Source organism: Nematocida minor, assembly GCF_024244105.1.
Source record: "Nematocida minor strain JUm1510 chromosome Unknown 7709, whole genome shotgun sequence".
Lineage (NCBI taxonomy): Eukaryota > Fungi > Microsporidia > Nematocida > Nematocida minor.
The window spans coordinates 1-20,889 of record NW_026250388.1 but is presented as its reverse complement, the minus strand read 5'-3'; the positions used below and the strand labels follow the sequence as shown (position 1 = coordinate 20,889).

Here is a 20,889-nt window from a genome sequence, read left to right as displayed (position 1 = left end):
AGGAGAGAATATCATTGACTCATAACTAGAGAAATCCAACTAAAGACAGATAGAGCAATGAGCTATAAGAGAGCGCCTCGCAAGAAAAGAAGACCAGCTGAGAGCACAGCTAAAAAGAGAAGCACTTACTCTTTTGCATAACCAGAAATACTCTTACTATACTTACACATTCTCCACTGCTCCATACTCCTATTTACGAGTGCACTGCTAGTACAATGCTGTTTTATCATATACATTGTATTAAGTATATTTATCTCTATCTTTTACTGGTACAGAGGCCGTATGCTTGTTCATTGGTACATTGTTAGATACTTCATGCAGCACCAGCCCAGTATCCTTAATATCTCAGCAGTCTGTAAAAGTATCGTGCAAATAGATAATAGGCCAATCTACCAGGCAATGGCAAAATAGCAAGGTATTAATAGACCAGAAGTAATAAATATTGCACAAAGTGAAATTCAAATAATACAGCTAGTGATTTAATAATTACGGTATATATTTATTTCAAAGCGCACCCACGTGCTCCAATCGCATCCCTGCTGTATTATTTATTCACTAGAGCTTGTGCTTTCCTCCTCTGTGTGACGGCGCTTTCCCCTGCTGTCACTCTCCTCTTCCTCTGAGCTGTCTCTTCCTCCAGAGGCCCTGTGCCCTCCCCCCAAATTCAGCCCTGGGGTCAGGGGCGAGTAGAGCTTCTGCGAGCTCGGAGAGCTTATTCCAAACCCGCTGAGCCCGCCAAATCCGTGGTGCGCCCCGGGGACTCTTTTTGATGTTTGCGGCACATATTCGTGGCTTGGTGACGAGACAGAAGAGCCCATCATTCCCCCCGGGGAGTAGCTAAGCCCAGGAGATGAAGGAGAGTACGCATTCCCCAGGGAGCTGTACACTGTGCTCAAATCAGGAGAAGACCCTGAATACCCGTACCCCATCTCATTCTGGGGCGACCACTCATTCACGAGAGGCCTGTCAAAGCTGCTGCTAGAGGCCATATCTGTGGAGTATATGTTGCTCGATGGAGACAAGACTTCATCTGGCGTGCCGCCCTCAAGGCTTTCATCCTCTTCAAACTCGTACTTCTCCATTGCCATGGCGCCTATCTCGATGCTCTTTGTGTCAATTAGGAGATCTGTTATTCCTGTGCCTATCTCTGCTACCTTCCCCAGCATAACGCTTTCCACCACGCCTTTACATCTGTCTACCTCTGCTGTAGCCCCTGCCTCCAAGAGTATCTCTACAGTCTCCTCGAATGAGCAGCGCATCAGGGCCCCAGACTCTCCGCGGTTGGTTCCGTGTCTGGTTATTCCGCAGATAATGCCTCTCTGTGTCATTATATCCGCTAGTATTGAGAGGTGCCTGAAGTTAACGTACGATCCATCACTTTCTATCACCGATCTGATCTCGTTCAGGATGCTTGTTCTAGCAGCTTCAACTCCCAGCACTCTCCCCATCTCCAGGGGATCGTTCGAAATGGTTCTTGAGGGATCTACTAGAGGGTGGCTCAGCACCTCCTGCAGCCCTGTGCCCTCTGTCTGGAGAATGAACTCTTTTTCTGCTCCTGCGCCTATCTCGTTAATGAACACTCTTTTTATGCGGGAGAGCCCCTTGATCATGATGGAAGCCACTGCAGCCTCTATCTTCCGGAGGTTGTCCTCTGAGTCTGGCAGCTGGCACCTGATCACCAGGGTCTTTGCATTTTCATCGCTGTGCATGCACTTGAAAAGGGTCTTTTGCTCTATTGCCCCCACTACCTGCTCGATCTTTATGCCTCCATCTACCATTGCACTTCTGTTCAGCTCCAAGCGGAGCATCCATGGAGACTCTGGGCTGTACACTGTGGGATCAAGCACGCCGTACGCAAAGATAAAGTCTTCATCAGCCTTCACAGCCTTCATTGTGGGGTCGTATATAATCTCTGACCGCATCAGGATGTCCTTGAGGAAGCACCTCTCTATTTCTTGCTGGGCCTTCTTTGCTCCCTCGAGGGTGTGCCGAATATCCTCGCGCAGGTAGATGGTAAGAGACGGCGTTTTAATCGTCTGCGCTGCATTGATGATCTCCTTGAGACGCGGCACACCGCGGGTCACTGTGCTGGCCACTCCTGCGAGATGGAAAGTGTTCAGGGTCATCTGGGTTGCAGGCTCTCCAATGCTCTGCGCAGCAAGTGTTCCGACCATTTCCCCTGCGGATACGATGGCCTTGAGGAATGACACTCTGATCTTTTCCATTGCCCACTCGAATGCCTGGGCTGAGAGTCGATACTCGCACAGCACTCTTTTAATGGTGATGTATCCCCGCAGGTGAGACCTAAAGAGAGAGAATGCAATTTCAGATATCTCCAGCACAGGGCTAATGGCATCCTGCAGCTCTTTCTCCAGGGCCTCCCGTGCGCGCAGTATCCTTTCGGGGTGCAGCTCTTCTCCGCCCCATGCAGATCCCTCCATGAGGGAAGAGGCCTGGAAATGCCCTGCCTTATGAGGGCCTCCCATCTTCACCACTACGCCCGCCATGGCAGATGCAAGGGCGTACGGAGGCATCTCAGAGGCCACGCGGAGTATCCTTTCCAAAGGCACAGGCAAAGGCTTCTTCTCCCGAGAGTGCGTGCTCTTCAGGCGCTTAGCTTCCTCCTGCAGCATCTTTACTTCGGCTGTGATGAGCGCCTTTGTCTTGCAGGATCGAATGGCGCTCAGCTGCGAGGGAGAGAGATAGTACTCCGACAGGGCAGAGTAATCAATGACGTACAAGCTATTGAACTCAGCAGGGGAGCAGAAGAGGGCAAGAGACTGCATCTCCACAAAGGTGGCATCAAAGCAGTCACCACCATATGCACACTGTATAACATGTCCTTCACCATCTCGCACGCTCTTGTCGTGCCGTATCTGCGCATCTTCTAGCGCCTTGATGAGCCTCCTCTGGATGTATCCAGTTTCAGCTGTTTTAACTGCCGTATCAATAAGCCCCTCTCGGCCTCCCATTGCGTGGAAGAAGAACTCAACAGGAGAGAGCCCTGCAACGTACGAGCTGCTCACAAACCCTCTGGCTTCTGCAGTGTAGTCGTCTTTGGTGAAGTGGGGGAGCGATCTGTCTCTAAATCCGTGCAGTATTCTCTTTCCTTCTACGCTCTGCTGGCCCACACAGGCGCTCATCTGCGATATGTTGATGTACGAGCCCTTAGACCCCGAGACAACCATCTGCTTTATGTTGTTCTGCGAGCGGAGATTCTTTTGCGTTGATGTTCCGCTGGTGTCTCTCGCTTTATTCAGTGCAAGTGTCACTGCAGTCTCAAAAGACTCTCGCATGGACATCCCTGGGAGCCTTTCCAGCTTATTGTTCTCTGCATTCTCTATGATCTCCTCTACGTCTCCCTTTGCCCTCTCAATCGCTTCTTTAATCGTGTCCATGGATGAGGGATCAGCTACAGTGTCTCCTATCCCCACTGAGAATGTTTCGTACGCCATGAGCCACGTGCTAATTGCCCTCTGCAGGGCATCGATGAAGTCCACGCAGACACTCCTTGGGAAGTCGTTGGCAATGACGTGGATTAGCCCCCCTGATGCTGTGCCCACTGTTTTCTTGCATATAATCCCAGCGAGCAGCTCTCCGTTCTTAATGACTATCTCGCTGTCCATTGGGTTTCCCACGTAATTGCTCCCGTGCACGTGCTCTGAGTGCAGCCCGCTGTACGTAACATCGGGAAGAGTAGCAGAGAAGACCTGTTTTCCTGTGTAAAGAACAGCCGGTCTCAGTATAGCAGGCTTGATGTACTCTCTTCCGTTGTCAATCGCGTAGAATAGGTGCATCATTTGGCTCCTTGTTAGGAAGAGGTCTCTTCTAGTGAGCTTGTACACCCCTATTAGAGTATCCTGCACTATTCCCATGACGGGCTTATTGCTCTGCGGGGACACAATGTTCTTTTCCACGAGCGCAAGCTCCTTCAGCTCTGTCTGTGCGGGGATAGACTGCGGCAGATGGAGATTCATCTCATCCCCGTCAAAGTCTGCGTTGTACGGGGCAGTGACGCTAAGATTGAGCCTAAACGTGGAATACTTCATGACTCTCGCTCTGTGCGCCATCATGGACATCTTGTGCAGTGATGGCTGTCTGTTGAACAGGACAGTGTCTCCGTTGTTCAGGTGTCTCTCCACGATGTATCCTTCCTGCAGATTCACCTCTCCTTTGTGGAACCTTAGGTCTATTTTCTGCCCGTCATCTCGCACAACGTAGTTAGCCCCTGGGTGCTTGTACGGGCCTCTGTACACCAGGCGAGTAAGCATATCTACGTTGTATGATGTAACTCTTTCGGGAAAGGTAAGCATCCTCGCTATTTCCTCTGGCACTCCCACCTCATTCATGCTGATATTTGGGTCAGCGGTAATCACAGTACGCGCGCTGAAGTCCACTCTTTTTCCCATCAGATTGCCTCGGACCCTTCCCTCTTTTCCTCTCAGCCTCGCTCTGATGGACTTCAGGGGCCTTCCGTTCTTCTGCAGGGACTGCGGCTGGCCCGATATGTCGTTGTTGATCAGGGTGGCTATGTGGAACTGCAGGAGCTGTTCGTAGTCTCTGATAATGTGCCCTGCGACTCCCTCCTGCTCGTATCTCTTTAGGTTGTTGCTCGCCTTTATGATATCTGCGAGCTTGTGCGTTAGATCATCTTCGCATCTGAGAGAGCCTTCCATGACGATAGATGGCCGCACCTGAGGGGGAGGCACGGGAAGGATTCTGATGACCATCCACTCGGGCCGCGCTTTTTCCAGATCAAAGCCAAGAGTCTCAATGTCGTCATCTGGTATTCTCTTCAGTATTTCCAGTACTTTTTCTGCGCTCAGGACTGTTTTGCCGTCTGATGACTCCTCACCCTTCTGGAACGCCAGCAGATGGAGCCCTTCTTTTCGTATCGTGGGCTGTCTGTTCTCGCATCCTGTGCGCATCCTTTCCTCTGGGTTTTCTTCGTTTGCGATTACCTCTCCCATGCACACAGCCCTGTTCTTGGCTAAACTCCAAATGTAGTTCAGTCTTCTTTTTCTTTCTTTCTGCGACCTTGGCTTTGGCGACTGCAGGATGCTCTTTTCTATTCTCAGCTTCGAGCAGAAGAAACATACGCTCTCCAGCACCTTTTTTATCTTCCCAATGTACCCTATGTGGAACACCGGCTTAGCGAGCTCGATGTACCCAAAGTGCCCCACACAGCTGTCGGGCCGATGGCCGCACGTACTGCACAGAAATCCTCTCTCTGACGTACCGAGCCTTAGATCCACAAGGCCGCCTTCTTTGGGCACTCCGCTCTCCATTGTTTCTGGGTGCTCTATTTTGCACACACTCATTGCTATAATATCCTCGGGTGAAAGTATGCCAAACTCAATACTCTCTACTCTTCGTACTGAAATATCTGAGCCCATTCATTTGCAAAAATAAATAAAATAAAATAGGCCAGTACAAAAATTCACAGAAAATAGCAGCGTAAAGGAGCACGGGCTTCCTTACACCAAGAGGCTTAAGCTGTACAGCAGAGGAGAAACTGCATATATTCACACACGCAGTTCGCAGAGCCTCTCACAGATATACAAACAAGCTCTTTGCCTCTCAGAATCTAGGAATGTGTGCGAATAGAGCAGATTGTACAAGATCTTTATTGATTGGGTATAATAATGTTGTAGATGTATAGACACTGTACTACAAAGGTGGTTAATTTTTCTAGATGTCTGTAACAGCATTTCTATATGTGGTATATGTTCTATACAGTCTGTACGAAATCAGAATTGCTGCTAGATTAAGTATACTCTAAAAAAATGCTGCTGATTATGTCTTTCTACAATCGGCTATCAGTATGCACATCACACCAAATTCCTTCTAAACAGAAATAGATGAGTAGATATGACTGGTATTGCTATTTACTGGTAGTGCAGTGTACTGTTGATTGCACAGTGTAGATGTAGTATTCTTTGTTTCTGTAAGGTGTCTAATGTTGTATAACTCAAGAAGTATTGAGCAGTAGTGTAGTTATGCCTCCCATATTAGATACTCTGGGTCGAGCTGTACGCCTCTGGGAGTGGTATACTTTTTTATCAGCTCTTCTTTCAGAACTATGGAGGGAACACCGTTGTAGTATATCAGCATATTGTTGTGCTGCAGAGTGTGGACGATGTCTTCGATTGTTATGCTGCTTACATCCCGTATGTCGTTGATGGATATTATTCTGTTGTATATCAGTATGTTCGATATAACCCCTGTCCAGTACTCGCGGTAGCTCAGTAGGCCCAGATCACTGAGCGGCTTTTCAGGGGAAGCAGAGACTCTTTCTCTTTTACTCAGCAAATAGGAGAAATCGATGAGCAGTTTTCCGTACCCTTTTCTCTGGTAGTGCGGCAGCACAAGTATGCACGCTATGTTGTATCCGTGCTGAGACTCTTTCTCTTTTGAGAAGTACCCCACTATTTTGTACTCTCGCATGTGCTCAGGATCGCTTGGATTGTATATGCACATAACGTAGAACAAAAACACGTCTATGTCGTAGAAGAGTGTCTTGTGGTCCAGAAAAAGCTTGGAAAGAAGAGACAGATTTCTGCAGTAGTTGCTGTGCACTATCCCGTCCAGCTCAAAGAAGGATATTCCGTCTTTTCTGTATATCTGTTTGCCTGGCGGCCTTTTGTGGATGCAGGTAGAGAGGTGCAGAGCGTGCTCCTGCTCGGAGTTGAAGTAGTACAGACAGTATTCGCATATGCGTATGGTTTTGTTCATCTCTTTGGGGTATGGCGAGAAGTACCAGCTGTCCACAGAATATTCTCCTATTTCTATCCTATCAATGTTCTTTACCCTGTACACATCTTCTGCTACGAGGTTTGTGTTTTTTGGCTCTTCTTTCACTTTTTTCTTCTTTGGATACTCAACCGAGTCTATGTCTATTTTGCTGTGCGGTATCCATTCGTCCAAGCGCTTGTTAAATCCAATGTAGTGCACGTAGTATTCTGCTGTTTCATTGCTGTTTCTTATTGCGATTATTTCTGCCTTTCTTGTGACAACACTGCTGTTATATACACCCGAAACAGACACTTTGCATCCAATTATTAGCTCATTGCCGTCCATTGAAAATATAAAAAATAAAAGATACTTTTTAATATTTTGCACACATCCTGTCCATTGAGCTGCTCGCTGTGCGCTTTTTCTGTACTCTCCTGTTTATGTGTTTATCTGCTGAGTTTTGTGCAAAAATGTGTATTTCCTCTCTGGGTGTTTTAATTTGGGTATAATAATAATAAATTTATTTCAGTTTAATATTTTACCATTTGCAATAGCAATGTATCCTGAATGGTCTAAGACAGCATGGAGTATACTTTAATCTTCTTCTATATTTTATACTGGCAGAAAGATGCACGTGTTTGTGCGTAATGCCATCGCTCCAATCTTTCTTGAAATTGTAAAAAAACTTGATAGTTCACGTTTCCATCAGATGAAATTCTAAGTAAAATTTATTGCTATTGCATATGCCAGCTAGTACGGGTACTAATAGCACAGACTTACTTCCAGTTTAAATGCACTGTGATTGAAAATACAGCTCAAAACAGCTAATCTGTGTAAATTGGAGGAGCAGATTCCCCCAATGCTGTCTGCTCTCTTTGAGTCTTTTTGTCTCCACACACTTCTTCAATATCGAGGCTTGTATCTGGGTATTTCTGTATTGATACGTGTCTTTCTTTGTATTTTATCATTTCTATTTTGCTGTGAGCCATGCCTTCATCATTTTCTAGTAGAAAATCCACTTCTCTATTGCTCTCTATAGCGAGTAGCTTTGGAAGAGACTCAGATGACTCTTGCCGTATTTCTTGGCTTTCTAGCTTTTCTTTTTGTATGCACTCTGAGCTCTCGTGTCCTCCAAACCGTTTGTGAAAGCTGCACCACAGCTTCTTGGAGACAGATGTGCTCCATGCTCTTCTCTCCTGGCTCATTTCTTGATTTTCTGTCTGTGCTTTGCGTATGCACTGCGAGTCATTGTGCCCTCCAAACCTGTTGTGGAAGCTGCACCATATCTGCTGCGAGCTGTAGGTGCTGGATGCGCTTATTTCTGAGCTGTGAGTCTTCTTGTGGCCTTGCTTTCTCATGACCTGTTTTTGCAACTCCTCCAAAATGACTCTTTCTAGGTTCTCCATCTTCTGCAAAGGAGTTTCTAGGTCTTCTTCCTCTTCTAGGAAATATCGTGCTTTTGTTCTGTAGGATAGTCCTGCAATAAAAATCTTTTGGAGGTCTTTTTCTTTGCCTGGTACGGATTCTTTATTTTTTCTCAATATACTGTAGAAATATTTCTTGACTGCTTCGTAGTAGCACCGTATAAAAATAAAGCCTCCCTGTTTAGGCAGAGGGGGAATGTATCTATTTTGTTTATTTTCGTAGTGCTCGCAGATGGCATCGAGCAGTGCATCGCTCTCTGTGTGTTTCTTGCACAGCTCGCGCACTTCCTCCGGCACTAAAAATCCTAAAAGCTCTGTTATTTTGTGATTTATTCCAAAGATTGCCAGCTGCAATTCTACTCTCTCTCTCCATTCGCGCACACAGTGCCCTTGTGTTTTGCTAAGAACTTCTATAGGCATCAGCCCGCTGAACACAGGCTCATCACCTGTCTGCTTTATAAACCTTTTTATTGGAATCTCTCTTTTTCTGAACTCTATGAGCGCTTTCTGATCTTCAGACCACTCTGTTCTGTCTCGGACTATCTTTTTGCCGTTTTCTTCTAGTTTAATCAATAGTTTTGCTATGGCGTGCTCTACATAGGGAACAGCGTTGTGCTTTAACTCATACTCAATTAGTGACAAAGAGCTAGAAAACTCAGATTTATTATCGTGTGTGTTGAAGGCTTGGAAAGTCCTATCCGCGCTACTACTTTCTTTCTCAGATACATCGTATTGTTTCACATTTATGTCCATTTTAACTGTCTAGGGCCACGCGAAAATTAAATTAAATATTTTTCTTGTTCTCGCATCCTCACACTCTTTTAACTTGCCACACTTTCTTACACATAGAATATACCGCACAAGAATCAGCAAGAAAGACAGATGCATACTGAATCGTTATGAAAGAGCAGATAAAACCTGAATTATTCGATGGAGTCTGTGCATCCCACCAAATGATCTATGCATGTCTAATAGTTTTAGTAGACTTTATCTTAGATTTAATTTTACTGTGCAACAAACAGTAAACATATGGCATATTCGTTTTATTGTGTAGAGCAGTGTAAATTATCGGGCTAGTATTTGTTTGGAGCCCTTGCAACTATAACTGTATTTGTTCGTTATGTATTCTTGTGGTAGAAATGCGTTTATGATCATCAACAGAAATGCATATTGAGAACAGTACAAGAAGAAAAAGATCACTAATTTCCAGGGTAAAGAAATACTTTGCAAAAGCATCAAAAAACAGCACCAACGTCCTCTGCAGAAAACAAACACATCCCAGAGACTAGCATCTGCATCGATACGTGCAGTAAGGACGCAGAAGCAAGCAGCCACAGCCCTGCAGAGATGCAGCTGGAAAATCTACAGAAAAAAGAAGTGTTGGAAGCTGAAGAGCAGCAGACACTTTTATCCAAAGAACAAGACGAATCACTGCAGCACAGAGCAGCGACCCCCTCCAAAGCTACATCATTTGTAAAAGAAATAGAAGAAATCATTGTGGAAACAGCAGAAAGTAAAAAAGTATAGGATGCAAAAGAAAAAAAGTGTACAGAAAAATACAAAAAAATAATTTGGTGCTAGTTTTAGAACAACAGAAATTAGATAACATGTACATTGTATATTAAATCATCATTAAACAGTAAATAGTATTGTGGCACCTTTCTAAAAGATGCTCTTTTATATAACTCAGATAGTCTTAGGTGTCTCTAAATGGGAAGATAGATAACTTCTCTAAACACTCACTGCATTCATATGTACTTCTATGGTGATGGTTAAATGCCCTTTTACAAGTACTCAGTGCATTGTTTTGTTCTTTCTATTAGAGTTGAAGTTACCTTAGCACTATCTTTATATGGTATAAAAGCAAGTAGCAATAGCATACTACTATGCATGTACCCTCTGCCAGCCGCTTGAGCACTCCCAAACATAGTCCAATATGTCCACTTTCATCTGCATTAAAAGACCCATCAAGAGCTGCAATTAGTGTGCACTAAATGCACTGCCATGCTTTTGCTCCTGTTAATTGCAGTCTGGACCAGAAAATGGGTCGATTTTTCCTGCTGTGTGCAGATTAAATTAAATCCTAAAGGTATTTAAAGGGCTGGCATTTGCCCTTCAGAATCTTCCCGAGAGACACAGCTCTCTTTTCAATGCGCTTACCAAGAACCCTCATCCTCTGTTCCACTGGATGCGAAGATTAACCTCATAGAGTCTAGCCCGTCTAGCTCTGCACTGCGACAGAAGTTCTCACCCACCCCATGCAAAGCACTGCTAGCATTGAGAAACCAACTCATAAAAATAAACAGTACTCTGCCAGTACGCTATTATTAATAAAAGGCAACCCAACACTTTCCTTCTTTTTGTACAGCCCGAGAATATACAAACACAGAGAATTTACAACATCACCTTGCAGTTAACTCAAGATACATCTACTACCAGAGACTCCAGGGATATTATATTCTTACTAAGGAGAAAATAGGTAGAATCTCTGCAACCATTACTTACAATCACAGAGTTCACAATAGTTTAAAATATAACGGAGTGCTGTTTATTTATTCCACACTATAGTATAACAGTTGCCAGCACCCTTGAGTAGACTGTGTTGTCATTTTTTGTGTACTTTCTCATTTTCTTAATATACGAAAGAACAAGCGAGGAGTTGGGCGATTTGTCGTACAGCGTGTAGAGCAGAGCAGAGACAAGCCAGGGCTCACCAGCTGCCAATATGCCGTGGGGCAGCGTGTGCGGTATTCCTGTGTCCTGTGTAGCTTTTATTGCAGACCGGATGGACATGTCAGCGTACTTATAGAGAGTGCCCTGGTGCAGTGTCTGTCCTTTTCCATCAGTGGTCTTTTCTTTTTCTTTTTCTTCTTTCATTGCTCCATTCACTGAATTGAAGGAGGGATCATTCAGTGGATTCGATATAAAGTGCTCGCCTGACTGAATTAGCCCTGATAGGAAGAGCCCCCTGTAAATCTGGTTGACGAATAAAACTCGCTCATTTGCGGATAAGGTGGCCATGTCCAAGTCCTTGTACATTTTTATGTGCTGTTTGTCTTTGACATCGCACCCCTCCAGGCCGAGGAGTGCTAAGTACTTCAGTGTGTTGCTGCTGTATGTATTGTGCAGCTCAGTAATGCACAGGAGGCCTTTGTCTCTCCCAGCCCCGAGCTCTTTCTGAGACAGCTTGGTCTTTACATCTACGCCTCTGTACACAAAGTGGTAGAAGTAGTACAGCTCCGAGATGTTTCTGCTGCGGCTGTTGTACAGCAGGGATATCTGGCACTGGGCGGCACTCGCAGTGCTGTTTCCCGTCTTAGATAGCATCGCATCCAGCATGTCACTGCACTCCAGCCCGAGTGTCTTTCCAACTACGCAAAGTATCTTGAAGAAGTACCCAAACTCTCTGCTTTCCTCCAGCAGCTCAGACATCTGCACGGGCTTCTTTATGTTGCTTAATACTGTGCTGTGTATATCAAGTATCTTCTTGTTTATGGAAGAGTTATTAAGGGCAGAGTTGTCTGTGTAGTACTGCACTATGATAGTACTTAGTATGCTGTACAGCACATTCTTGTCCTTGTGCTCTGTTAGCACTTCTTCTGACAGGATGTCCTTGTGGAGGATGCCTTTGTACAGCTTATTGCTGTTCTGGATTAAGCTGTAGACAGTGTCCAGCTCTCCTTTGCTGATCAGTATCGATATAAAGGAGTACAGATTGCTGCCAATTGAGGTGGCCAGCTTATAGAGCGTTGATGAGGTGAAGAATCCTCTGATAAAGGCAATGACATCATCAGACACAGGGCTGCTGTCCTTGCTAACAACCCTGAAGACAATATTCAGCACATAGCTTGTTTGTATTGTGCTCTTAATCTGCTCTGGCAGGCTTATTATGATGGCAAAGAGCATTTTAACAGACTCTAGCATAATGTCCTTTCCTCTTCCGCTCTCCTCTGTGCATACGGAGCTGTAGGGGCTGTTTAGATCGTGCAGCTTAACAGCTTGCATCTCGGTGTATATCATGTCGCCTTGCACTATGTAGGCGCTGATTCTCTTTAATATTATGCTAAGTGCGTTTATACTGTGCCCCATCAAGCTGTTCCTGTTGTTTATGGCCCCGTAGTAGTGCGTAGTTGCATCTGACATTCCGTTTCCTCTGATCAGCTGGGTGAAAATCGTTAGATAGTTGTATATGATGAGGGGGTTGGTGAAGACGGGAATGATGTTGTTGTATACTTCTACGATGCTGTTTCCAATGTACTTTTCTAGGGATATGCTGTTGTTTATCGCAGCTTGCACACTGTTCATTCTCTCATTTCCTGCAGGCAGACCAGCACCCATAGCTCCGGTTAAATTGTCAGCTGCAATCATGCTATTAGAGTATGTGTGGAGTATAATGTTTAGGAAGTCCATGATTACTATCAAATTAGATACTTCTGCCTCATTTCCTTCCTCAGTTATTTCTATTTCCAGCACTTCCAGTATCTCCAACAGCAGATCAACATGGTCGCTGTTTTTTACTATGTACCGAATGAAGGGAATGAGGTTGCTGTTGTTCACGGGGATGTGCGTGTAGTTGATAGTCTGTATATCGCTCGCCACTAGGATGTCCATTATCTCAGACCGAATGTTTCCTGGTATGTTCTCTTTTTCCAGTATTCTGACCATAATGCCTACGCAGTCATCATCTAGTACTTCGTACACGACGTATTTGCTGTTGATCAGATCTTTTTTCTTCTTCAGCTCTATGTACTTCGAGAGCAGCTGAAGCACAAGGTGGTACACTTCGAGGGTCTGTCCGCTTATTTCCACGCTCTCTATCAGAATCAGCTGTCTCAGAATGCTTCTGATGTCGATGGGAGGGTGCACGTTGTTCAAAAGGATGTCCTCAATGTATTTTATGCTATTTGCTTCTAGCACGATGTTTAGGGCTATAATTAAGTCGTTGTTTGTGGCAGATGGTGTGATGGGGAGCAGCTCTTTAGCCTTGGCCTCCACTATCTTCTCCACCTGGCTGAGCATAAAGAGGTCTATCTCGCTCTCCGTGTTGGTGATGATCTGTTTTATCTGCACCTTCTTTTTCAGCATGCGCACTACTTCTATCATCCCCTGCGAATGCTTGTTCTTGAGTATGTACAGATACACTGCCTCTACTAGTATTTCTTTTGAGTTAAGCTCAGAGATAGATGGCTTCAGGTTTCGCTGCAGCACATTCAGGCCCATGTTTATGTCTATCTCAGAAGAAAGAATCTTGACAAGGAGCAGCGCCCTGGTGATGCACATGCACACAATGTGCTTATCAATTATTAAATACTCTGAAATGGCATCAAGTTTTAAAACCTCATCGTATATGGCTTTAATCCTGTCGCGAATGGCCCCAAGCGAGCCCGCGGGGGGCGTGCTTGCAGAAATAATGAATCCCTCGAGTTTGGTCGAAAAACTGTCTACTTCTTTTCTCAGCTCATAGAACTTCATGTAAAATAAAAACAAAAAAGAGAATAAATATAGAGAAGCAGTGTGCGCTCTGCCAGAATGCCAAAGAAGGAATAAAATAGAGAGGATGTAAGATGCACAGGCATATTCTACAGAGCATATCTGCACTAGAAGACAGTGCACTCTTACCATGCAGATCATCATTCATCACAAAAACAGTCTTGAATACCGGTAAATAGCAGTAAATGTTCTTCGCAGTGTTCTAGGAGAATGTTGTAATTCGTAGAACACTCTGAGGATACTCAGTGTTTATTTCTGTTTATTGGTGCTTGGGTGTGTTTATATGGTGCTTGGCAGTTAGATAAAAATGGAAAAAGAGCCAACAGAAAATATTTTCATTTTTATTTTATCCCTGCATGAAGATAAATCCAGAGACCGTACAGCCAGTAACAGGAACACCATATGGAAATGGAACCATATTTGGAAGAGAGAGAGGACACACCACCAAGAAAATCATGTCCAGATCACAGCACAAGAAGAACCTCAAGCAGAACCCATCCGAGTTCGCTAAATTGGCAATGGAGAAGACCGCAATGGCAAAGAGCATCGCAAAGGAGATATGCGGGCTGGCTCCATACGAGAAGAAAGCTATTGACTTCGGAAGAAGAGGCGAAGAGAAAAAAATGAGAAAGTTCTTGAAGAAGAGACTCGGATCAATGAAGACCGCCAAGAGAAAGCAAGAAAGACTTTTATCTGAAATGAGACAAATGAACCAATAAAGAGATTATTCTACAGTTTTAGTGTTTTAGTGCAAGCAAAGAGGACAAAAGTAATCCAAGAGACTTTATTCTTCTGATGCAATATTCTCTTGTCTGAAAAGACCACAGCCATGCAGTAGCCTCCATGTGCTATCTACCAAGTTATTTAAACAAGCATCTCTGCTAAACGCCGCAAAGAACAACCAAAAGATAAACAATATCTAGAAAGTATCAGAGTATGTCTTGCTGATAACACTCAAGATGCTTTTGGTGAGGTCTGCAATATCTTCGAGCCGGAATGCATTGTGGAATGCAAGAAGAAAAGACGGCACAGGATACTCTGACAGGCGCACAAATATCCCCGCAGCCATCAGCGCCTGGTGTATCTCTGAGAACACTTTTACTACATCCGGATGGTCTTCATGGAGGAGTATCCTCACAATCGGCGTAAAGTGGTCAGTTCGTGCTCTGAATGGAAGAGGCTTAGCACGGGAGTTGAACTCAGTGTAGAATGCCTGTGCTGCAGGGTAGTTGATCAGTGAGTTCTTGTCTCTCGAGAAATTGGAGAGAAACTTTGGCGATTTGATGGATTTCTTCGCAGGATAGTCAATGGCAGGGGTGTACTGGCACTCTTCTGAGGAGGAATCTGTCTCAGACTGTCTGTACAAGCTGAACTGCGACTCTTCCCACTCGATCACTGACTGCAGATTGAGCAAAGCAGCATGCGCCAAATACGCAGGGAGTGATGCTGAGAAACAGTACGCCAAACTGCTCAGTCTCTGCAGATCAGAGACCTCTTTAGACCCCACGCAGAATCCCCCAGCAGATCCAAAGCCCGTGGAGAGAGAGCCAATGCGCAGGTCCACCTGGTTGGGGTCAGCTCCAAAGAAGCCCACAGCGCCTGTGCTCCCCAGCATGGGAATGCTCACAGACTCATCGAGGATAAGGAAGGCGTGGTGCTGCGCCCGTGCTTTGATTATTGCTGCAATGTCTGCAGTCTCTCCGGTTTCTTCGAAGATTCCCTCAGTGATAATGAACTTTTTGTTCTTTGAGGAGCCCTCGAGAGCAATCTTCAGATTAAGATCAGCGGTGGAGGTGTACGCAATGGCCTTTGCTTTGGACGCGTATATCCCTCTGCGGATGCTAATAGATGAGCGGTGATCGTAAAAGATTGCATCGTCTCTTTTGCAGAAGCATTTGATGACACTCGCAATGGCCAGTAGAGAGTGCGCATAGAGCACTGCTCCATCTACGCCCAGAGACTCAGCTATCTTTTTCTCCAGAGTCAGATGGATGTCAATGGTTCCATAGAACCCTCTGGGGCCGCAGGTGCCCACCCCGTACGTGTCAATGGTCTCTGAGAGGGCGCATATCTTGGCGGCCTGCTGCTCTGCTGTTTCCACAGGGAAAGGGAGCTTCTCTTTGTCTGATGGAGCTGAAGGAGTGCTGAATAAAAAAGGGTTGAACGAGGAAAGAGAGTACTTTACCTCTGTGTGCTCCACCTCTGCTTCATCAGGCAGCCCGAGGTCCTTGGGCTCCCACTCATCAATTAGCTGCTCTGCTTCTTCCTTTGATAGTATTACGTCTTTTGCAGATTTCTTCCTCTGAAATGCGTACTTTAAAACTACGCCAAGCATAAATATTTCGATCAATATTCGTATAGGGTTGTTCTGATACGGGTCTTTGATCATCTGCCATATTTCAAGAAACAACATGCACAAACAGAAGTAAACAAATAAAAGAATATATGTAGATTAAACGGGATAAAGACAGCGGGAGAAGGCAGCAGTTTAGCAGTGCATGAGTAGTAAGCCATCGGCACGGGAGAGTGCAGGAGATACTCATTTACTTGGCTAATTCTCGGGTTATTCACCACACACTGGAAGAGTATTAGTGTGATCATGCCAAAGAGCTGTACACACTAGAAAGATGCAATGAAGAGAGTTACTGAGTTAGGAAAGGTTTATTGATTAAATTGGCTGTACTGCAGGGAAACACCACTCCTTCTCGGGGCATTCTGTTATTTGTGCTATTTTTACCATCCACCTACACTCTGTGCAGAGTTTTCTCTACGCATCAAAGTCTGCAGAATAAAACAGTGAGGCAAGTAGATAGCAGAGAGTGTGCTATGTGTCCTGCGCACAGAGAGATTGCAGTGATAGCTCGAGACTAGCAGGGAGTATGCACGCGCCTCCATTCTCCATTGATGAAGATCCTGCAGTGCATCTGAAGTATCTGCACTGAGCTATAAGCATTGCATAATAAATGGTGAATGTAGTGAATCCTGTTTATTTCAAGTGTTTACAGATAGTAGTAAAATGACTTTTCTCTATAATTCATTTCCGATGGATCTATAAAGTACAGATCTTCCTGCTGCATATCTGTAAGTGACGAGGGCTCCTCTTTTGTCTGCTCGTAGTTCTTCTTTGTTTTGTACGCCTCCACAGCCTTTCTCAGCATGGTCACTTTGTCTGTGGCCTTGACAGCGTTCCAGAACGTTGTGTTGTCTACGTTAAGGAATGCCAGCTTCACTGCGAGCACGTTGTCCTCGTTCATGTTTTCCCACTTACCGAGCCCAAAAGACTGGTCGTCAAACTCTCCGCTGAAAACAGAGTATTTCAGCTTGAACTCGCCGTCAATCTTGTCGTAGTCAATTGACTCAATGTCGATGCGCACTTTGCACCTTTTTGATATGCCCTTCTGTGTCCACGTAACACTTACCACGCTCGGAGAGTTCACTGATGCATTCTCTGGCTGTCTTTTCCTCAGAGTGCCTTCGTTCATCTTCTTCATGCGCACCACGCGTCTGGAGCTCGTTGATCTGTGCAGATTTCTGAAAGAGTCCACAGCCCTCTGCACTATGCCCTTCTTCCCGTAGAGGAGAGTGGGGTTCAGCGCAGTGAGTTTCCATGCCAGCTTGTTCACCTCTGTTTCGTACTCCCATCTGTTTCCCAAATATCTGTCTGGCAGCACGTTTGCTCTTGGATATACACTGTTGTCCATCTTGAACTTGTCTGTCATTTTGTCTGTGTCTACGTTCTCAATGTCGTATTTGATGGAAAACTCCACCTCTTCAATTCCTGCGTCGCCTCTTCCCTCTTCGCACATCTTTGTGGGATATTTGAAGCACAGCCTGCTTTCTCCGTTCACGAGCTTGATGTGCGGCTGCGATGCCGGCCTGTTCACTACCCTTCGATTTGAAGACCTTTTTTCCTGTTTGTCCTTTGCCCCGTGGACATCTGCTGCTTCTTCTCTATCTTCGTAGAGAAGCCCGTAGTTGTTGACTCCGCTGGACATGTCGTCCTCCTGGCTGTCTAGTATGTCGCTCTTTGAGTTATAATCGTATTGTGGAAGTGTTCGAACCTCCCATTCCTTATCAAGTACTTTCTTTTGTCGTCCCATCCCCTGTATATAGCCCCTGCGTATCCAAAATAAAAAATTTAAAAACGGTAATACCGCTCAATTTTCAAATAAAATGCAAATATTTATTCTTTATTTTTGCTGCTGCTATATTTATTAGTTTAGCAATCAGCGAGCTGCAGCCGGCAGCTAAAACAGCGCACATCTGAAAACACGTTATTTTCTTAAAATCTTGTCTCCTGTGCTGGGGCTGCGCACGGCCTGTGCGCGGATGTTTTTGGAGAAAACGTGCACCTGCGTGTGCTCTGATGCTTGGTTGCTGCCTCTGGCTGTTTTATCTTTGTTTTGATTATTACCAATTGGTTACTTATTTTCATACACTCTTTGTCTCTTTATAATCTGAAAAATATTCAGAAACACATGGAGTCAAGTGAGCCCGCAGTAGGACAGCAGTACCAGGAAATAGAAGACGCACAGACCGTGGAGAGAACGCTTTCCATCAAAATAGTGTACAACTACAGCGAGAAAACCATCTTAGTCACGATATCTGAAGATATTTTGGAAAAGATAAAAAGAAAGGCGCACGAGCTCTTTGGGCTCTCATGCATCCGGCTGGAGATAGACAGAAAGCCCGTCACAGCGCCCGAGCAGATCTTCAACCATCCTTCTGCAAAAATAACTGTTGTCGGCATAAAGAATAAGTGCATGCTCGAAAAATGCAAAAATAGAGTGAATCCCACATCAGATTTGGAGTGCAAGTTCTGCTGCAAGTCCTTCTGCATCAAACACTCGATTCCTGAGGGGCACGCGTGCGAGAACATTTCAGACTGTAAAGAAAAAGCGGCCCAGGAGAACCTCAAAAAGCTCCTGAGCTCTGGAAGGCCCAGCAGATAAATCTATCTTAAAGAGTTACTTTTTTTTCTTTGCATGAAAAGTTGGAAGGTCGTAAAGCCAAAGCAAAATAGAACTGAGAAAGTGGAAGAAAAGAAGAGATGCAGTAAATTCAAGTGCGTAACTGTTCTAGTTGCACTAGTTGCAGTGGTGTATGCAAGCATAGCCTCAGGACTCCTCGATCCGCTGTTCGGCAAAGTGTGCTCGCATCCCGCGGCAAAAGCAATATTTTCCAATGAGTATTTTATACTAATTAAAAGAGTGGTGCAGCTATTCATAGTCAGAGTGCAGTTATTACTTATTGAAGCAGTGGCCATTGGCCGCACGGTGCTATGCAAGGCCCTCTGCGGAGTCTGCGCTCTTCTCAACAAAATTCCCGGCATGGATTGGGTTAAATCCAAGATAGAAAGCTGCGGATGCTGCAAGAGCGCATGCGGCTTCTTATCTAAGGCCGGGCACAGTGCAAAGAATTTTGCAAGTTCTTTACATAATAAGATCAAGGGCCTGAGAAAGTGAGGAGAATAAATTACATTTTATGAATAATAGTTTTATTGGCGTATCTAGATTTAATAAGGGACCGAGCACGCAGCTATGGATGCGTGGTTCTTCTCATTGGTAGCAATCAGTTTATCCGCTGTGCTTGGCCTAGTCAGTGCTCTTTCTACTTTAGTTGAGAGAGTTCTTCTGGGGACAGAATACTATTTGGGATGAAAAGGCATGTGGTTGGCTTGTCTTTCTCTGTTTTCAGGTCAAATCTACTGCTGATGTAGAAGATGGGGGTGTTTGTTTCTTGGCACAGCCCGGGTATATGACTGATCAAGTCAAATGGTGTAACATCTACAGCAAGAATTACTACTCCAGCATCTTTTCGAAGCAGAGACTTCTGGGTGGCCTTTATGCCTCGCTTGCACTCTGATAAGCTCAGCTTGCTGTGCAGTATGCTCATGCCGCTTGGGGAGACATGCTGTTTGTGAATTACTTCTAACATAAAAAATATTTTAAGTGCGAAGTATATACTCCATTGAAAACATTTCTGCACACAAATTGCCACAATAAAACATCAGAGTAAAAGTAGTTGCAATAGCATTCAGTGTATAATGAATACTGCACATGTAGAATTAATGAACTCTGGGCAAGGGACTATAATATTTAGCAATTCTAGTAAAATCTATCTTGGGTTTTATTCTACTTGGTAACAAATACTATGCGCGTAAAGATGGAATTAATGATTAATACGTGTAAGATGGGATAAAAGTGCAGTATTTATTTAAATAGTTGGCAGCCTGCACTCTCCATATACTCAGTGATTATAGCACTCGATTTACTTTATTCTAATATCTTAGTTATACGATGTGGTGATAATTACCACAGTATATCTGCGCATCTTACAGAACAGGATGTAAATGGTAAGCAGTGGTCTTTTACAAGAGAACTCTCTCGGGGTGCATCTCTCAATTAGCTATCCTGCACACTACAATCAGCAAAATAGTGAACGAAAGAAGAGCAAGAAAAAGAGTTGCTGTTTTCTTTGCCTTCTTTATTCTTATTTTTCTTCTTGACGATTTATTGATAACAGTGTGCGCTGATTTTGCCTGTGTATTCGCGCACTGCACGCCCAGATGCACCTTGTCCATGTCGCACGAGTCGATCCTTACAATCGTAGAGAAATCATCTGCTAGGTCTTTTAATTCTGAAATGCCCTCCAGAATGTTTTCAATCGAGCTTCTTCGCTTCTCTGCAAGGATCAGCGCTTCTTTTGCTGTTTTGCTGCCCAGAGTGAATGCAGACTGCAGGAGCACTTTTGCCTTCTCTTTTTCATCCAGGCTGGAAAGCTCTTCCTCCGTGGCCTCTGGCATGGCTATTAAATACTGCTCTCTCATTCTCTCTTTTTGGCTCACTGCAAACCCTCCCTGCACTCTTCCAAAGTCCTGTATCACGAGAGAAAGTCTCCGTAGAAGATTCTGCATAAAGTTATTTCGCGTTGCAAACCCTCTGTCAAATCCATGTCTGTCCAAGTGCACGTCATTTTCTTTTTTCATTTTTTCCAGCTCTTCCCGGATGCTTGATGCTCTTACTTTGAAGTCTTTGTAGAGGTTCTCCATTGCCTCTGCTATCTGCTGCAGCTGGCTCTCTTCTGTCATTCGCGCCTTGTTCTTAAGCGCATCAGCAACTGTAACACACTCAAAAAGACCTGAAATGGTCTCGTTTGTTGTTTTGGCTCTATTCAGAAACTCTAACAGCTCGGACATACTGCAAAAGATCTCTCCTCTCTTGTAAACACACTGACCAAT

The 20,889-nt window shown here is 44.7% G+C and overlaps 11 protein-coding genes across 11 annotated transcripts; 3 read left to right on the top strand and 8 right to left on the bottom strand.

The window, feature by feature from the left end:
- Positions 1-548: 548 nt before the first annotated feature.
- On the bottom strand, positions 549-5,396 carry NEMIN01_1461 (DNA-directed RNA polymerase II subunit RPB1; the record flags this gene model as incomplete). The annotated part of the gene is made up of 1 exon (XM_051477403.1): positions 549-5,396. The coding sequence occupies one exon, from the start codon at positions 5,394-5,396 to the stop codon at positions 549-551; it is 4,848 nt and encodes a 1,615-aa protein (XP_051333363.1).
- A 601-nt stretch (positions 5,397-5,997) lies between these two features.
- On the bottom strand, positions 5,998-7,080 carry NEMIN01_1460 (histone acetyltransferase MYST1; the record flags this gene model as incomplete). Its single annotated transcript, XM_051477402.1, has 1 exon — positions 5,998-7,080. The coding sequence occupies one exon, from the start codon at positions 7,078-7,080 to the stop codon at positions 5,998-6,000; it is 1,083 nt and encodes a 360-aa protein (XP_051333362.1).
- Positions 7,081-7,559: 479 nt separating this feature from the next.
- On the bottom strand, positions 7,560-8,912 carry NEMIN01_1459 (uncharacterized protein; the record flags this gene model as incomplete). The annotated part of the gene is made up of 1 exon (XM_051477401.1): positions 7,560-8,912. The coding sequence occupies one exon, from the start codon at positions 8,910-8,912 to the stop codon at positions 7,560-7,562; it is 1,353 nt and encodes a 450-aa protein (XP_051333361.1).
- A 1,809-nt stretch (positions 8,913-10,721) lies between these two features.
- On the bottom strand, positions 10,722-13,631 carry NEMIN01_1458 (uncharacterized protein; the record flags this gene model as incomplete). Its single annotated transcript, XM_051477400.1, has 1 exon — positions 10,722-13,631. The coding sequence occupies one exon, from the start codon at positions 13,629-13,631 to the stop codon at positions 10,722-10,724; it is 2,910 nt and encodes a 969-aa protein (XP_051333360.1).
- A 374-nt stretch (positions 13,632-14,005) lies between these two features.
- Positions 14,006-14,368, top strand: NEMIN01_1457 (large subunit ribosomal protein L36e; the record flags this gene model as incomplete). Its single annotated transcript, XM_051477399.1, has 1 exon — positions 14,006-14,368. The coding sequence occupies one exon, from the start codon at positions 14,006-14,008 to the stop codon at positions 14,366-14,368; it is 363 nt and encodes a 120-aa protein (XP_051333359.1).
- A 200-nt stretch (positions 14,369-14,568) lies between these two features.
- NEMIN01_1456 (serine palmitoyltransferase) lies at positions 14,569-16,062 on the bottom strand (the record flags this gene model as incomplete). Its single annotated transcript, XM_051477398.1, has 1 exon — positions 14,569-16,062. The coding sequence occupies one exon, from the start codon at positions 16,060-16,062 to the stop codon at positions 14,569-14,571; it is 1,494 nt and encodes a 497-aa protein (XP_051333358.1).
- A 586-nt stretch (positions 16,063-16,648) lies between these two features.
- NEMIN01_1455 (uncharacterized protein) lies at positions 16,649-17,749 on the bottom strand (the record flags this gene model as incomplete). The annotated part of the gene is made up of 1 exon (XM_051477397.1): positions 16,649-17,749. The coding sequence occupies one exon, from the start codon at positions 17,747-17,749 to the stop codon at positions 16,649-16,651; it is 1,101 nt and encodes a 366-aa protein (XP_051333357.1).
- Positions 17,750-18,127: 378 nt separating this feature from the next.
- NEMIN01_1454 (uncharacterized protein) lies at positions 18,128-18,601 on the top strand (the record flags this gene model as incomplete). The annotated part of the gene is made up of 1 exon (XM_051477396.1): positions 18,128-18,601. The coding sequence occupies one exon, from the start codon at positions 18,128-18,130 to the stop codon at positions 18,599-18,601; it is 474 nt and encodes a 157-aa protein (XP_051333356.1).
- Positions 18,602-18,634: 33 nt separating this feature from the next.
- Positions 18,635-19,114, top strand: NEMIN01_1453 (uncharacterized protein; the record flags this gene model as incomplete). The annotated part of the gene is made up of 1 exon (XM_051477395.1): positions 18,635-19,114. One exon carries the CDS (start codon positions 18,635-18,637, stop codon positions 19,112-19,114), a length of 480 nt encoding a protein of 159 aa, XP_051333355.1.
- A 145-nt stretch (positions 19,115-19,259) lies between these two features.
- NEMIN01_1452 (H/ACA ribonucleoprotein complex subunit 2) lies at positions 19,260-19,586 on the bottom strand (the record flags this gene model as incomplete). The annotated part of the gene is made up of 1 exon (XM_051477394.1): positions 19,260-19,586. One exon carries the CDS (start codon positions 19,584-19,586, stop codon positions 19,260-19,262), a length of 327 nt encoding a protein of 108 aa, XP_051333354.1.
- A 463-nt stretch (positions 19,587-20,049) lies between these two features.
- On the bottom strand, positions 20,050-20,889 carry NEMIN01_1451 (syntaxin 1B/2/3; the record flags this gene model as incomplete). The annotated part of the gene is made up of 1 exon (XM_051477393.1): positions 20,050-20,889. A coding segment is annotated over one exon (840 nt), but the record flags the coding sequence as incomplete, so codon positions are not given.